This window comes from Prunus persica, chromosome G6, assembly GCF_000346465.2.
Source record: "Prunus persica cultivar Lovell chromosome G6, Prunus_persica_NCBIv2, whole genome shotgun sequence".
NCBI lineage: Eukaryota > Viridiplantae > Streptophyta > Magnoliopsida > Rosales > Rosaceae > Prunus > Prunus persica.
In genome coordinates this window covers 14905926-14923347 of record NC_034014.1, presented here as the reverse complement: position 1 = coordinate 14923347, position 17422 = coordinate 14905926, and the positions used below count along the sequence as shown (strand labels likewise).

Below are 17422 nucleotides of genomic sequence, written 5' to 3'. Positions count from 1 at the left end.
ACGTGAATAGTGGCTGCTCTAGCTCCTCCCTTGCCATGACAAATGACAAATAAATGGAGTTGCTCTTAGCCTAAAAGCTCAAATCATACACACGTGATTCTAAGCCCAATTGAATTTGTGTAGACAAACCAATCCACCTACCTTAACTATGTATCTGGTTCTCATTAAAATAAAAAAAAATAAAAAAATCTATGTATCTTGTCTAACTTTGAATTAAGAGTCACCAACAAAGCAAGATTTTCATAGAATTATGAATAAAGAAATAAAAAATTGGTTGGAGAGGGTTTGTTAGCTTAAATTATGTATGGAATATTCCCAAATGTTGGTTGGTTTTTTTTCATAGTTCCATGACTTCTCTCTACCTCTGTCTCTGTCTCTCTCTCTCTTTCTCTCTACCTCTGTCTCTCGCATATTGGGATGGTGAGAAAAAAAAATCCATGACTTTTTCTCTACCTGATTGTCACATATGTCTCTCTCTACCTCTACAGACCTTTTTTTGGTCAAAATCTCTACAGACCCTTTGGTTTCCCAAATCAAGAAGGGTTGAAGACTTTTTATTTATTTTTAACAAAACCAAGAGAGAACAAGAGAGAAATAAGAAAGAAAGTGGAAGGGGAAAGAGAGACAGAGAGAAATAAGAGAGAACAAGAGAAGAAAAAATAAAGAGGGAAGAGAAGGAAAGAATCGGAGAGGGAAGAGGAGAGGAAGAAGAGGATGAAGAAAATCAATGACAAAAAAAGGGAGGAGGGAAGAACAAAGATAAATGAGAAACATAAAAAAAAGTTTTGGACGGCAGAGGCATGGAGATGTGATGGGCAAAATGCTTTGGGTAGAGCAAATGGCAAAAACAAAGAAGTAAAATACATATATATAAAATTTTGGTGCCCCTTTAATTGGAGGCCCATGGCCGTCGCCCTCCGTGCCCATGCCTCAGGGCCGGCCCTGAGTCTAAGTCGTTGCAATGAATAGACCAGCAAAAACAGACAAATGAATAGACCACTTCCAAGTAAGGTTAAATCCATTTGTCCATTCTTGCTTTCTTACAAGTCTAGGTCGTTGCATTTGGCTACCCGCCAATTTCATCCCCCAGGGTGCAATCCCAATCTTTGTCAACTTGTTCTGCCTTCATAAATTGGCACTGCAACAAATTATTCAATCATTTCAGGTTTTCAATCTCGGGGGGAAAAAAGAAAATGAAAAACACTTCGTAGTTGGAAGGAACCTGTCTGTTTTCTGTGCTCATGGAGAGAAGTCGTTTCCTCTTGTCAATAACGTTGTTGCTGGTACACCACAGTTCTATATGTACAGTCGGTGCAACACAAACCAACATCACCGCAGACCAGTCTGCTCTTCTTGCTCTGAAATCTCATATCACTAGCGATCCTCACAACATCTTGGTCAACTGGTCAACCACCACCTCCGTCTGCAACTGGGTTGGCATTACTTGTGGTGCTCGCCACCTCAGAGTAGCATCATTGAATCTCTCGTATATGAGTTTCACAGGCACCATTCCACCGCACTTAGGCAACCTCTCATTCCTCGTTGCACTAAGCTTCAAAAATAACAGCTTCCATGGTAGTTTGCCCCATGAATTGTCTTATTTGTGTCACCTGAAGTTGATTAGCTTCAGATTCAACAATTTTATGGGATCCATTCCATCGTGGTTTGGGTCTTTCCCCAAACTTCAAAGCTTCGATTTGTATGGCAATCAGTTTTCAGGTACCATACCTTCGACTATCTTCAACTTGTCTACATTGCAATACATAAATCTAAGCGCTAACAAACTATCAGGTACGTGTGTGCCAACAAGGTATCTACACTATTGTCATTATGTTTCAACATCTTGTTATTAATCTATAAGCCTAATATGTTTTTTTCCTTTATAAAATTAGTCTAACTTTAATCACTTACAAGTCATCCAATACTAAAAAAAACTCTCACTTGAATCGATTATGTATTTGGTTTTTAATTTTAAGAACAGTTGAGTCTATAATGATTTTTTTTCCTATATACTTACAAAACTTACATTTATGAAACTAGTGAGTACATGTTGGGCGTTGGGGGATAAAGACATAGATGATAGATTGTAAATATTAGGGAATATTTATTACCTTTTTCACATGCAGGCCCATTATAACATGATATGTTATAAATATAAAAAACACCCTTCAAATTTAATACTATAGAAAAATTCCATATTGTACCTTCAAGTGAAGAAATTGTAACATATTAATAAATCAATTAGAAAGTGACCAAGTGACTGGTTGAGAATTCTGTTTTTTCTCCAAGATAGCCACTCTGACAGCTTTTCTATAAATTATGTAGAGTGGGGTTTTTTCTAATTTTATTTATTTACATGTATTCTAAGTCTTTGTTTGACATACTTAATAGGTGCGATACCCAGAGAAATAGGGAACTTAACAATGTTGAGGAGGATAGCCCTTAACTCCAACAATTTCAATGGTATATATATTTGTTGCATTCCCTTGATGTGATACAGTTATATATGACTCCGCTTTTGTTGCAATGCATTATATGTGCATAAAACATGAATTTAACATATAAATATATATCTGAATGATTTTTCAGAAATTCCAAATGAGATCAGCAATTTAGATCATGTGGAAGAGTTGTATGTGCAGTACAATGCCCTAAAAGGCCCTGTTCCTGTGGTTGTTTTCAATATGTCTTCTTTGACTACGTTGAATCTATATGGAAACAACTTGAGTGGTGGTCTTCCAGACAATATATGCCAACATCTTCCGAGTCTTCAAATCTTGAATTTTGGTCGCAACCATTTTGATGGTCCGCTTCCATCCAAATTATGGCAATGCAGAAAGCTTCTTTTCCTTAATTTGGAGGAAAACAATTTCAGTGGAAGCATACCAAAAAATATTGGGAACTTAACAATGATGAAAGAGATATCCCTTTCCATCAACAATTTAACGGGTAATTGATATTTCATTATGTTCATCCAATTATGATTTATCTTTTTTATTTTGGTTGCATAATTTATCTTTATTTAACTATTTCATATTTTAGTAAATGAGGGAGATAGTTAATCATAAATATAACAATTTTTTTGGTCAAAATCGCTGGAAAATTCATTAGAATCGAATAGCAAGGTTTACAATCATGAATATAACTTGCCTAATAAACGTTCTATCTAAGTCAATATGTTCAAATCTGAGGTTAACCAACCTCAAACGTGTTTTGTTTCAAAAGACAAATCTTTTTAGGACTTTTCTTTTATTTTTAGAGATTTCTGTTTTAAAATTGTTGTATTATTAAAAATTCTGTTTAAATCTTTTTAGGACAAAGTCATGAACGATTAGATAGGGTTAGATTAGGTTACATAAATCCATATATAGTGAAATTGTTGTAGATTGGATTGTGACATTGTGGCACTTGCAGGCACTATTCCATGGTCAATATTCAATATCTCCACCATCATAGTACTGTCGCTTAGTCAGAATCAGCTATCGGGTAGCCTCCCAGCAAACTTAGGTCTTGGGCTTCCAAACCTACAAATCCTCCATCTTTCAGAAGCTGGCCTCAGCGGAGTAATCCCTAACTTCTCCAATGCTTCTATGCTCACGCGGCTTGAATTGGGGCAAAACTCATTTACAGGGTTTATTCCTGGCACGCTATGTGCCTTAACAAACCTTCAGTGGCTTAAGTTAGACAATAATAATTTGACGATTGATACTTCGACTCCAGAAGCAAACACTCTCTCTTGTTTGGTTAATCTTAGAAGTTTGACAATATTAGCCTTGGCAGCTAATCCGTTAAATGCCAGACTTGATGATTCCTTTCGGAATTGCTCTACATCGTCGCTTCAATATATTTATTTATACTATTGCAACATGAGGGGTGACATTCCCATTGGTATTGGCAACTTGAGCAGCCTGGTAATGTTATCCATGAGAGGCAATCAATTGAGTGGATCAATTCCAGCTTCACTGAGAAGACTAGGGAATCTCCAAGCTTTGTTCTTGACTGATAACAAGTTGCGAGGGTACATCCCATATCAACTATGTCAATTAGATAACCTAGCTTACTTATTTTTGAGTAGTAATCAGCTCTATGGTTCTATACCTTCTTGCTTGGGAAATCTAACCGCATCTCTAAGATATCTATCATTGGCGTCCAATTCGTTGAGTTCCACAATACCATCTACCTTTTGGAGACTTGCCTATATCTTGTACGTAAACTTATCATCCAATTATCTAATTGGACATCTCTCACAAGATATTGGAAACTTGAAGGTCGTGACAGAGGTAGATTTATCAAATAACAATTTATCTGGTATCCTACCAAGCACTATTGGGGGTCTTCGGGATTTGGTTAATCTACCCCTAGCAAATAATAATTTGGAAGGCCATATTCCAAGTTCATTTGACGGGTTGCTAAGCCTGCAACTCTTGGATTTGTCCAGAAACAATCTGTCTGGAGTGATTCCCAAGTCTTTAGAAGCTCTGTTACTTCTCAAGTATATGGATGTGTCTTTCAACAGGCTCCAAGGAGAAATTCCAACTGGTGGACCGTTCCAAAATTTCTCCGCTCAATCATTTGTCTCAAACAAAGCACTCTGTGGTGCAGCCCGACTTCAGGTTCCACCATGCAAAAATGGTACACTTGAACCAAATTGGAGGAAAGCTAAATATATCATCCCAGGGATTATATCAGTAATTCTCTGTGGCCTCTGTATCTATCTTTGTACTACGCAGGAAAAGGAATGTGGAAGTTGCAGAAGAGGCTACCTCGTTGCCTCAACTTCTTTGGAGAAGAGTTTCACATGTAGAACTTCTAAGGGGCACAAATGGATTTAATGAAAACAACCTACTTGGAAGTGGGGGTTTTGGTTCAGTATATAAAGGAACACTTTCAGATGGAATAGATGTTGCAGTAAAGGTTTTCAGTTTACAGATAGAAGGGGTTTTCAAAAGTTTTGATAGGGAATGTGAAATGCTAAGCAATATTCGTCATCGAAACCTTATCAAAATAATCAGCTGTTGCAGTGAAATTGATTTCAAAGCCTTGGTACTCGACTACATGCCTAATGGGAGCCTCGAGAAGTGGTTGTACTCTCAAAATTCTCTGAATATCTTACAGAGGTTGAACGTAATGATAGATGCTGCATCTGCACTGGAATACCTACACCATGGTTATTCAATACCTATTGTGCACTGTGATATGAAGCCAAGCAATATACTACTGGATGATGATATGGTTGCACATGTTGCTGATTTTGGAATTGCAAAACTCTTGGATGGAGGAGATTCTATTACCCAAACCATGACTCTAGCCACTATTGGGTATATGGCTCCAGGTGATGTACTTGCTAATTTAATATCTTTTAATTCTATACATGCTGTACTTAATTATGCATAATTTTCATTTAATATATATTCATACACATGAATATATAAGTATAATTCATAATGCAGAGTATGGATTGGAAGGAATGGTTTCAACAAGAGGGGATGTGTACAGTTTCGGAATTCTAGTGATGGAAACATTCACAAGAAGGAAGCCAACAGATGAGATGTTTGGTGGGGAAATGAATATAAAGCAATGGATTGCAAAGTCACTAGTATTACCAGATGCAAAGATAGATGAAGTTGTGGATGCCAATTTGCTTGGGATTGGGACAGAGCAGGAAGATGATGATCATGTGAGGAAGAGGGATTGCATGTCAGCTATTATGAGATTAGCTCTTACTTGCTGTGCAGAATCACCAGAAGGGAGGATAAGTATGAAAGAAGTTGTAGCCACACTCAACAAAATCAAGACAAAGTTTTTGAAGGACGCTGCTGCAGGAAGAAGAGGTGTGCTGTTAAACCGTCCTCTTGTTCAGCAACGCTTCAATTAATGGGTCCTATCCTATGACATGTATTTCATGCACTTTGATTTGATTCAATTTCAGTCTTTAATTTAGACAATTTAAAGGAAGGCATGCTGTTTTATTTCAAACTGATTATATGGTGGAGTGTGTAGACTTATTATATAATATACTAGTCTTGGTTTTTGTTACGGTATCAGTATGATAGGATGGTTTGTTCTATTGTGTTGTGGCTGCAACCACGATCTCTTGGGAGCTTCATCGCTGCTTTCGCCATGTCAAGAGGCAAACAACGGCTGATTACGGCAGCCAAGCCTCCCACCCTATTTTTGTTGTGTGTAAACAAACGAGTTGGGTTTGGGCCCTTTTGGGATCTATTAGCCTAAAAGCTAAAATCATACACACGTGATATATATATATATATATATATATATATATACACATATGACAAGCCTAAAACCAACAAAGCAAATTGCTCAACATAACATTTTGGTCATGGAAAGGCAAATATCCAGCCATGAGCACAAACAACCAAGGTCTAAAATATTGATAGTATCAGAAAATTGGTAGTCCAAAGTATGGAAATTTTAATGGAAATATTGAGATATTATCGATATTGATAAAAATTGAATGAAAACCATGGAAATTATAAGAAAAACTTGGGAAATTTTTATTGAAACTTTGGAGGATGTTTATTTAGTTAATTATCTATTAGTTTATCACAAAATTTTTGAAGGGAATGCATTGCATGATGGGTTTAACTAATTTAAATTGATTATATAGCGAGCTGACAAACACAATAAGTGTATAAAATATATAGTAATTAATGAAAGATGATTAAACACATCATAATTATATATATATAATGATTTACTACAATATCCTTATAGATTACATGGTAAGATACATGAGTAACTTAGTACCACATAGAGTTCCCTTTTGCGTATTATTGCAAAAACATATCAAGGCGTTGGATGAGTGAAATGGCAGGGGTTCGAATCCCCTTCGCATGTGTGCTTTATGTTTGTTTTTGTTTTTTTCTCATTACATCGATAGTTTTTATATTTTCAATATTATAGCGATATTTTGACAAAATATTGCTGAAGTGTGAGCGAAATTATCGACATTGATATTTTTAGATATTATCGATATTTATATGATATATGTATGGATATGTCTCGAAATATCCGTGACCTGAAAAACCGTTAATATCCTTAATATTTCGTCGATGTTATCGATATTTTATACGATTGACAGAGATCAATTATTGAAAATATACTCAAATAAATAATTAATTAATTAAGAGCCATGCCTAGTAAACCAACTATATTTTCAAGCTTGGATTAATGTCTAGACACATATCTATTCTGAAAATTCGCATGGATCGATATATATATGCATGGGCCATAATTGACGTTAACACATTTGAAAATTTTTCCTCTTTTTTAAAGAGCCTAAATTAGGGTTCGCGTTATTGATAGATATTTCTAGCTGATTGATTAAGGCAGCATTCAATTTAGTTGTCAATGCTTTTATCACCAACTACCTAGTAAACCGTACCTAGTAAACTTGCATGGACCTAAATTAGGGTTTGTGTTAGCTTAGATATATAACTATAAGCTAACACAAACTTGCATGGACCATACTTAGTAAACCAACTATATTTTCAAGCTTGAATTAATTTACGTGTAGGTAGCCCATTTATGTGTACTATTGGACTTATCTCATGGCTTAAATGGATGGTTCTGTGCACAGGGCAGAGTGACTGCCCGCCCATCCCAAATTTTTTTAAACAAAAAATACTTTTGTATGTTAAAAATCTAGCCCTGTTATAAATCTGGAGAATTGAGGAGAAAAACTTGGAGAGAATTGAGAGAGAGAGAGAGGAAGAGAAACTGGTTTCATCCATTTCTCTGTGGTTCTGAAATTGTCTGCTGAATGTGTCTCAGATTGTGTACATTTACAAGCAAGAAGGAGAAGATTTTATAGGCATCTTCAGGGGGCATTTTGGGGACTCTTTATGGGGCATTTTGGGGACTCCACTTTTACAACACTCCCCCTTGGAGACCACAAATGATACAGAATATGTCTCGTTAAAAACCTTGCCAGTAAAAACCCAGTGGGACAAAAACTGGTCAAAGGGAAAAAGAGTACATAATAATGTGTAACATAAAATTCAATGTATATTGACGCGCGTGCGACACTGCCTCGTTAAAACCTTGCCAGGAAAAACCCAGTGGGATAAAAATCCGGACGAAGGAAAAAGAGTACGGTGTGTGAAGATCTTTATTGATAGCACGCTCCCCCTGATGCTTGGCAAAATATCTTTGAGTCATACTGTTTATCACCTTTCTGAATATCGTAGTTGACACTGCTTCTGTGAGTTAATTGTGATCGATACTACTGCTGTGAGTCAATCTTGAGTGACACTGCTGCTGTGAGTCAATTTTGAGCGACACTGCCTCGTTAAAACCTTACCAGGAAAAATCCAGTGGGATAAAAACCTGGATGAAGGAAAAAGAGTACAGTGTATGGAGGTCTTTATTAAAACCACGCTCCCCTTTGTGAATATCTATAATGGACAAAGCAATGTGCCAGCAAATGGTTCATCTGCTGCACGCCTAAAATGTGGCAGACCACTAGGCTCAAAGGATTCAGTTCCTCGAAAGAGGAAGTTGATGGACAAAATGAATCCACATGAAATAAATAGAGAGCCCACAATTCATAATTCAAATGCCCCCAAAGAGGGACAGGTACTTCTTGACAAGGAAAAAGTCATTGGTGAAACAAGTGCCCCTGGAGTGGCAACCGTACCTGAAAGTCAAGAAATCTCCATAAATTATACGTCCACTAATGAATTGTGGAGTAGAAATGAGATGATCATCGATGATATATTTGCATTCTCAGTGGCTGCTGAAATCATAAAAGATGATGATATTGAACCACGCTCTATTAATGAATGTACACAGAGGCAAGATTGGCCCAAGTGGAAGGATGCAATCCAGACAGAATTAAATTCTTTGGAAAAGAGGAGTGTTTTTGGACATATTAGTCCAACTCCACCCAATGTAAACCCTGTAGGTTACAAGTGGGTATTTACAAGAAAGCGCAATGAGAAAAATGAGATCTCAAGGTATAAAGCGCGACTCGTTGCGCAAGGTTTTTCACAAAGGCCTGGAATTGATTATGTGGAAACGTACTCTCCAGTAATGGACACAATTACATTCCGTTACCTAATAAGTTTGGCGGTTTCAGAAAAACTTGAAATGAGACTCATGGATGTTATTACCGCATATTTGTATGGAGAATTGGATACAGATATATACATGAAAGTTCCAGAAGGATTCAGGTTGCCTGAAGCAGCCAGAAACACACCACGGGGCATGTTCTCAGTTAAATTGAGAAGATCATTATATGGGCTAAAACAATCTGGACGAATGTGAAACAATCTGGACGAATGTGGTACAATCGTCTCAGTAAGTATTTACTGAAGGAAGGATACACAAATGATCCTGTTTGCCCATGTGTGTTTATTAAGAAATCAAAGTCTGGATTTGCGATAGTGGCAGTATATGTCGACGACATGAATCTAATTGGAACTTCTGCAGAGCTTCAAAAGACTGTTGATTATCTCAAACGTGAGTTTGAGATGAAGGATCTTGGAACGACAAAATATTGTCTTGGCTTGCAAATTGAGCACAGTGCTAATGGAATTTTGGTGCATCAATCAACTTATACTGAGAAAGTATTGAAACGGTTTGGCATGGATAAAGCCCATCCACTTAGCACTCCAATGGTCGTTCGATCGCTTGACACTAAGAAAGACCCATATCGTCCAAAAGGGAATGATGAAATGGTCCTTGGTCCAGAAGTACAATATCTCAGTGCAATAGGTGCTTTATTGTACCTAGCACAATGTACCAGACCAGACATATCATTCTCAGTAAATCTGTTAGCAAGGTACAGTTCTGCTCCAACAAGGCGACACTGGACCGGCATCAAACATGTTCTACGATACCTTCGTGGGACAACAGACATGGGGTTATTCTATTCCAGTGAATCGACCAACGCCCAGAGTATTATTGGTTATGCTGATGCAGGATATCTCTCTGATCCACATCAAGGACGATCACAGACTGGGTATGTATTTACATTGGAGGAACTGCGATCTCATGGCGTTCAACAAAACAAACATTAGTGGCCACATCTTCCAATCACTCAGAAATACTTGCCCTCCATGAAGCCAGTCGTGAATGCGTTTGGTTAAGATCGGTAATCCATCACATCCGAAGCACATGTGCCCTACCCTCAACAACAGACACTCCAACAATTCTGAATGAGGACAATGCAGCTTGTATTGCTCAGATTACAGGAGGATATATCAAGGGTGACAGGACCAAACACATATCACCAAAGTTTTTCTATACACATGAGCTCCAGAAGAGTCAAGAAATCAAAGTCAGACAAATCCGCTCAAGTGATAACCTGGCAGATCTCTTCACTAAATCATTGCCGAAATATACATTCCAAAAGTTAGTACATGGCATTGGATTACGACAACTCTGCAAGCAATCAAGTTGGAGCATGCAAAATCAGGGGGAGCATTCAAGAGTCCTCTAACATAGGACATATGCACGTTGTACTCTTTTTCCTTCGCTTAGATTTTCCCACTGGGTTTTTCCAAGCAAGGTTTTAATGAGGCAACCAATCTAGGGTCATGTGGTCTCCAAGGGGGAGTGTTATAAAAGTCTTGATATGGAGCCCACATTACTGTTCATTACTGTTCATTTGGCGGCTTTGATACTGTTCATTACTGTTCATTACTGTTCATTTGGCGGCTTTGATAGAGTTTGTCTGTCACGGGTGAACAGTGATGAATAGTGATTATTTCAGCCTATAAATAAGAAGAGAAACGGAAAGAAGAAGAAGAGAAAAAAGAAGAGAAAGGAAGAGAAAAAAGAAGAGAAAGGAAGAGAAAGAAAGAAAAGAGAGAAAATTCAGTGAGCCACATATGTTGTAAACACTAAAGTTGTAGCCATATTATTTTATAGTGAAAGGTTACTGCTGCTGCTCTCCGAGGACGTAGGCATAGCCGAACCTCGTTAAAAGCTGTGTCTTATCTATTTTTCGTGCAGCTCAATATCCGCATATATTCCAGGTTATTTTATAACACGTTATCAGCACGATAGTCTCTCCTTTTATTTCTGAAATTTTTCAACTCAACACTATATAATATACTATATCTATCTGCTTCTCTATTACTAACCATTAACAAAAATGGACCCTTGGTAATACTAAACATATTATCAATGGGAGACCGTTACTAATACTAACTTTTTCTTATTTTATTCGGTGGTGGTTTTAACCCCACATTTAATTTTATTTATGGTATGGTGTAGGCTTATTACCCATACGGCAATATTTATTTAAAGGGTGGTGCGGGTTTATCGTCCACGCCTTTACTTTTATTTAAATGAATGGAGCAGAATTAGTGCCCATACAAGCACATTTACTTTACCGCACATTTACTAACAATTAACAAAAATGGACCCTTGGTAATACTAAACATATTATCAGTGGGAGACCGTTACTAATACTAACTTTTCTTATTTTATTCGGTGGTGGTTTTAACCCCACATTTAATTTTATTTAAGGTATGGTGCGGGTTTATCGTCCATACCAGCAAATTCATAACACTTTACTTTTATCATCAATTAATATACCTGAATAATGAGGACCTGAAATTCCTATTAATAAGTGGCTTAATATTCAATTAATATACCTGAATAATGAGGACCTGAAATTCCTATTAATAAGTGGCTTAATATTCAATTAATATACCTGAATAATGAGGACTTGAAATTCCTATTAATAAGTGGCTTAATATTCCAGATCTCGAGCCTAAAGTTTTGGATGGCAAATTTGGCAAAACTAGAGTTTGCTGCCTTGGACCTTTCCAGGGACAACTATTTATCATGGGTCCTGGATGCCAAAATTCATCTACGAGCCAATGGCCTCGGACAAACAATTGTAGATGAGAATGATGCTTCGCCTGAAGAGAATGCGAAGGCCATGATTTTTCTTCGCCGCCACATCCATCAAGCGCTGAAGAGCGAATATGTGGTGGTTGATGAACCGTTGGTTCTGTGGAAAGCTATAGGTGAAAGATACGATCACCAGAAGACGATGACTCTCCCAAGAGCTAGATACGAATGGACCCACTTGAGATTTCAAGATTTCAAGTCAGTGTCCGAGTATAACTCTGCTATGCACAGAATTACCTCATTAATGAGGCTATGTGGGGAAAATATATCTGAGGAGGATATGCTCGAAAAAACTCTGAGCACTTTTCATGCTTCAAATGTCCTCCTTCAACAGCAATACAGACATAGCAGTTTCAAGAAGTACTCGGAACTTGTCTCTTGCCTCTTGTTAGCTGAGCAGAATAATGAGCTTTTATTAAAGAATCACCAATCTCGCCCAACGGGCTCAGCACCACTTCCTGAAATAAATGCTGCATCTCAGGAAGTGAATGCCACTTCATCTCGTGGCAGTATCCACAAACGTGGGCGAGGGGGCAAGCGTGGCCACTGGCAATGGAGTAGAAAAAATCATGGTGCTCGTTCAGAGGGCTTAGGTCCAAGGAGCGGTCCATCCATGAATGGCAAAAATGCATCCCGTAATAAGGGAAAGGCACAGATGACCCATGTGCCTAGAAATGTTGAAAGCCCTTGTCACAGATGTGGTGCAAGGGGACATTGGATGCGCGCATGTCGTACACCCAGGCATTTGGCGGATCTCTATCAAGCTTCACTTAAGAACAGGAAAGTGGAGATAAATTACATTGATCATGCTCCGCCAGCCACAGATGGCTCATCAGAAATATCACGTAAGCTAAACAAGACGCATCTAGATGTTTCTGATTTTGTTACTGAAAAAGGGAATGAAGGTTATGAGTCCGAATTAGATTAAATTCCTTAATGTACTATTTGTATTAGCTGAAGTGTTGTTTAAATTTCAATCCAATAAAAGTGGTAATGCTGTCTTCTTTATTAAGTCCGAATTAGATTAAATTCCTTAATGTACTATTTGTATTAGCTGAAGTGTTGTTTAAATAAAAGTGGTAATGTTGTCTTCTTTATATATTCCAGCTCATTTTACTTATTTGGTGGCATGGATGTAAATTATGGATGCCCTCAAAACAAAGGCTATGGCAGAGATATTTGTCTCGCAGACAGCGCAACTACTCATACGATCTTTCAAGATCGGAAGTATTTCTCAAAATTAATACTTACAAAAGCAAAGGTAACAACCATATCAGGTCCTGCAGATCTGATCGAAGGTTCAGGAATAGCCCAAATTATGTTACCTAATGGAACAATATTGTCCATTCCAGATGCTTTGTATTCATCTAACTCCAGAAGGAATCTGTTGAGTTTCAAAGATATACGTTTGAATGGCTACCATGTTGAAACAAAGAAAGAGGAAAACATGGAATATCTTTGTATTACCTCCAGTGATACCCAAAAGCGTATACTGGAAAAGCTTTGTGAGCTCTCATCAGGGTTGTATTACACAACCATACGGACAATTGAGGCACATAGTGTCATGGACCAAGAGTCTACTGACTCAAATGCTTTTAAGCTTTGGCATGACAGATTGGGTCATCCTGGATCCACCATGATGCGCAGGATCATCACCAACTCTAAAGGACATCCCTTGTTGACTAAACACATTATGTTATCAAGCGACATCTTTTGCCAAGCTTGTTCACAAGGGAAGTTGGTGATCAGACCATCACAACCAAAGGTTGATGTTGAGTCTCCATCATTTTTGCAGAGAATTCAAGGGGACATTTGTGGACCCATTCATCCCCCATGTGGACCATTTCGGTACTTTATGGTCTTGGTGGACGCATCTACCCGATGGTCACATGTTTGTCTTTTATCTACTCGGAATATGGCATTTGCTAGGCTTTTGGCTCAGATAATTAAATTACGAGCCCAATTCCCAGATTATCCCATTAAGTCAATCAGACTCGATAATGCTGGTGAATTTACATCTCAGACTTTTGATGACTACTGCATGTCATTAGGCATTGATATTGAACATCCTGTTCCCCATGTGCATACTCAAAATGGCTTGGCAGAAGCTTTAATTAAACGCCTTCAATTGATAGCACGCACTTTGCTAATGAAAACAAAGTTGCCAGTTTCTGCTTGGGGATATGCCATTTTACATGCAGCATCGCTTGTGCGATTGAGGCCAATCGCCAATAATCAAGGTTCTCCAATACAACTCGTATTGGGAAATCAACCAAACATTTCACATTTAAGAATCTTTGGGTGTGCGGTATATGTGCCTATTGCACCATCGCAACGTACTAAGATGGGCCCTCAACGCAGATTGGGAATTTATGTTGGTGTTGATTCACCATCTATCATCAGATACTTGGAACCCCTGACGGGTGATATTTTTACCGCACGATTTGCGGATTGTGATTTTGATGAGACAATCTTCCCACCTTTAGGTGAAGAAAAATCTGTGTCTAAAGAACAAGGCAAACTCATTCCTGAAAAACGATATGAATTATCCTGGAATGTATCCACATTGTCTCATCTCGATCCTCATATTGCTCAATGCGAAAACGGAGTGAGAAGGATCGTTCACCTCCAAAGTATTGCAAATCAGATGCCAGATGCATTTAATGATGCAGCACAGGTGACGAAATCTCATATCCCAGCTGCAAATGCACCCGCACGGATTGATGTCCATAATGGACAAAGCAATGTGCCAGCAAATGGTTCATCTGCTGCACGCCTAAAACGTGGCAGACCACTAGGCTCAAAGGATTCAGTTCCTCGAAAGAGGAAGTTGATGGACAAAATGAATCCACATGAAATAAATGGAGGTCTTTATTAAAACCACGCTCCCCTTTGTGAATATCTCCCCCTGAAAAATTTAGGACTAGCTTTTGTCCAGTAAGCGACCATAAAAATTTTCATAGTATACCCTAAACCCTTGAGCGACACTGCCTCGTTAAAACCTTACCAGGAAAAACCCAATGGGATAAAAACCTGGATGAAGGAAAAAGAGTACAGTGTGGAGCTGAGCTCTATCTGGTCTAGTATACTTCCGGAAAAACATTTAAGGACCAACGGATAATCCTCATAAAAATGCTTCAATACTTTCTTAGTATAAGCAAGAATCTCGTTGGCATAATGCTCGATCGAGACAAATATTTCATGAATTCTGCAGAAGCTTTAATGTGTTGCAAACACATTATAATCAATGTACTCACTGAGGTAATTTATGCATATTAATATTGAGTACAAATTTCGTGCTTCAAGCACATGTCCTTTAGGGACTTGCTTTATGCAATATCAATCCTCTCAACGGATTTTGTCTAAAAAGGGATTAAATTTTATGACACATTATATAGCTTTAACCCAGCTATTTATACATCTTTAGGGAATCGCTTCTGGCGATATGCTCCGTGCATTTAATAACCCTTAAAGATAATATGTTGGTCTCCGTAATTGTGTAATAAGGGGGGCACAATTGAATCTGTACATATGGAGAAAACCCAACATTCCTTGTTTATTCCCTTTTATTCCGAACACCCAAGTATAAATTTCAGTATTAACATCTTTTGGGGTTCGTATTGTGGGTTTGTTCTTTCACGTTCATTCTCATTTATAATGGAATTACCTCGTTCCATTTTGGCCAATGATATTGTCGACATTTAATAATTGAACGTGGTTCCAATCAACACAGCCCATTGATGATTTGAGTAGCTACTCCAAAACCAAAAATTGTCATTCATCAATTCATGATCCCACCATTCTCATGTGCATGCGCATGCATCAATTATAAGCATTTCTTTGCTTTTGGGTACCCAAGCCACTTCATGGGGCTTTTATTATGTGAGAATGTGGATTATAACCTCCATCGGAGCGTTATTTAGTAGTAGGGCGTGGATAATCTCCATTTAGGGAGTTGGAACATTGAGAACCCATATATCTGTCATGCTGCAGGCATGCCACAGATTAATACATACATGTCAATTAATTTTTGGGACTTTAACCCATATTATGGGACTTTAACCCATATAATTTCCTACGCATTAGGCGTGCATAATATCAATATTGACATGTCAAAGGATTGTCCTTTCGGGACTTCAATCCATATCATTTGCTACGCAACAGGCGTGCACCCATATTGATCACTGCTATACCCATATTCTGTTCTTATGGGACTTTAATCTGTGCAGTGTATTATCAATGTATCCATCTTACAATCTGTAAAATTTGCATTAATAATTCATGGATACATACAAGCCATTCTTTTGGAACGGACTTATCTCCCAATTTGGTTACCTTTCAAGATAAAATATCAAATAGGTATATAAGCATAAAATAACACAAGTATTGCTTACATCCTTAGGTGGGAGAAACTTTTCTCAAGTATCATTCAAGCTCATATCAGCCCAGTAAATATAATGTAGCGCTTGATGATCTAGTTATATCCTGCAAGAGCAAAAATCACAACTCTTTTGCCTCTGTCAAAACAAATAACCCTCATAGTTAGGATTACTTCATGGATTCATTCTTCAGATGTTCATTCTAAAGAAATAAAATCTCTTATGAACAGAGAGTTATAAAAAAAGAAAAAATGCAAAAATAATGTGATATTGATTGCAAGAGAAGGTAAGCAATCAGGGAAGGAAGCTGGTGGGAGCAGACAATAAGCTCTCATATCTCCTAGTCTAGAAGGACTTCCGGAGATTAAAGCATAAGATCGCCTTCACAGTTTCCTGATGTAGTGGAAACGTGATCAGGGATAGTCTTGCTTCCTGAATGGATGATCAGAGATAGTCTTGCTTCTCAGGCATATTAAGTGCTCATTGATAAGAAAAACAAGTAGATATCGCATCACTAGGTATGGAGTAAACTGGATGTCTTCTGCAAAGAAAATTTCATTAGTAACACATTTATACACAAATATAATGAATAGGTAGAACCGGTGAATTTCAAATTAACTATAGGAAAATTGCGAGATTCTCGGGATACTTTTGAAAAAGTAGCTCCGTGAAATCCGTAAAGCAATATCGGCTTTGAAAATAATACTTGAAAATGCCGAAAGTGCCGACAGGTATTATTAGAGGCCACGTGAAGTTTTGGACTCTAGGAAAGAAAAAGAAATATGGGAATCCGAGAAGATATTGGGATCCTGAAAAACAGTAGCCATATTTCCTCTTATAGATATTGCCTTTGCAAAACTTGATTGGAGTAACTGCGTTTCAACTCAACTTCCTTCAGAGGCTTCCAGAACATAATGTATTTTTATAGATTTTATAGGGCCTGCACCTTCATTGCAGGTGGAAAAATCTATCTGTTGTATGTTCCTGTAATAATAATTGCGCACATTCTAAAACTGGCACCTGTGGTTTTTACGTCTTTTCAAAATGACGGTTTGGAACCTTGTGCCTTATAGGTTCAAATAACCACATTGTTTCTTCCAAATTTCATATTTTATCGCATGGTAGCCCGAAACTTTTGGCCTGGGCACAAACTC

General features: G+C 37.8%; 2 protein-coding genes across 2 annotated transcripts; both read left to right on the top strand.

Annotated features, from left to right (window-relative positions):
* Positions 1242 to 2957, top strand: LOC18779819 (probable LRR receptor-like serine/threonine-protein kinase At3g47570). The gene is made up of 3 exons (XM_020565739.1): positions 1242 to 1791; positions 2392 to 2463; positions 2590 to 2957. The coding sequence occupies exons 1-3, from the start codon at positions 1242 to 1244 to the stop codon at positions 2955 to 2957; spliced, it is 990 nt and encodes a 329-aa protein (XP_020421328.1).
* Positions 3867 to 6015, top strand: LOC18781113 (receptor kinase-like protein Xa21). Its single transcript, XM_007213245.2, has 3 exons — positions 3867 to 4546; positions 4731 to 5332; positions 5451 to 6015. Exons 1-3 carry the CDS (start codon positions 3867 to 3869, stop codon positions 5873 to 5875), a joined length of 1707 nt encoding a protein of 568 aa, XP_007213307.2. The 3' UTR covers positions 5876 to 6015.

What these genes read in the sequence shown, in the direction of transcription:
- LOC18779819 (XM_020565739.1), top strand. Translation starts at nt 1,242, where the DNA reads ATGGAGAGAAGTCGTTTCCTCTTGTCAATAACGTTGTTGCTGGTACAC. An exon ending in AAGCGCTAACAAACTATCAG is followed by an intron (nt 1,792 to 2,391) that starts GTACGTGTGTGC and finishes CATACTTAATAG; the next exon opens with GTGCGATACCCAGAGAAATA. An exon ending in TAACTCCAACAATTTCAATG is followed by an intron (nt 2,464 to 2,589) that starts GTATATATATTT and finishes ATGATTTTTCAG; the next exon opens with AAATTCCAAATGAGATCAGC.
- LOC18781113 (XM_007213245.2), top strand. Translation starts at nt 3,867, where the DNA reads ATGAGGGGTGACATTCCCATTGGTATTGGCAACTTGAGCAGCCTGGTA. An exon ending in GAAATTCCAACTGGTGGACC is followed by an intron (nt 4,547 to 4,730) that starts GTTCCAAAATTT and finishes TGTACTACGCAG; the next exon opens with GAAAAGGAATGTGGAAGTTG. An exon ending in TATTGGGTATATGGCTCCAG is followed by an intron (nt 5,333 to 5,450) that starts GTGATGTACTTG and finishes TTCATAATGCAG; the next exon opens with AGTATGGATTGGAAGGAATG.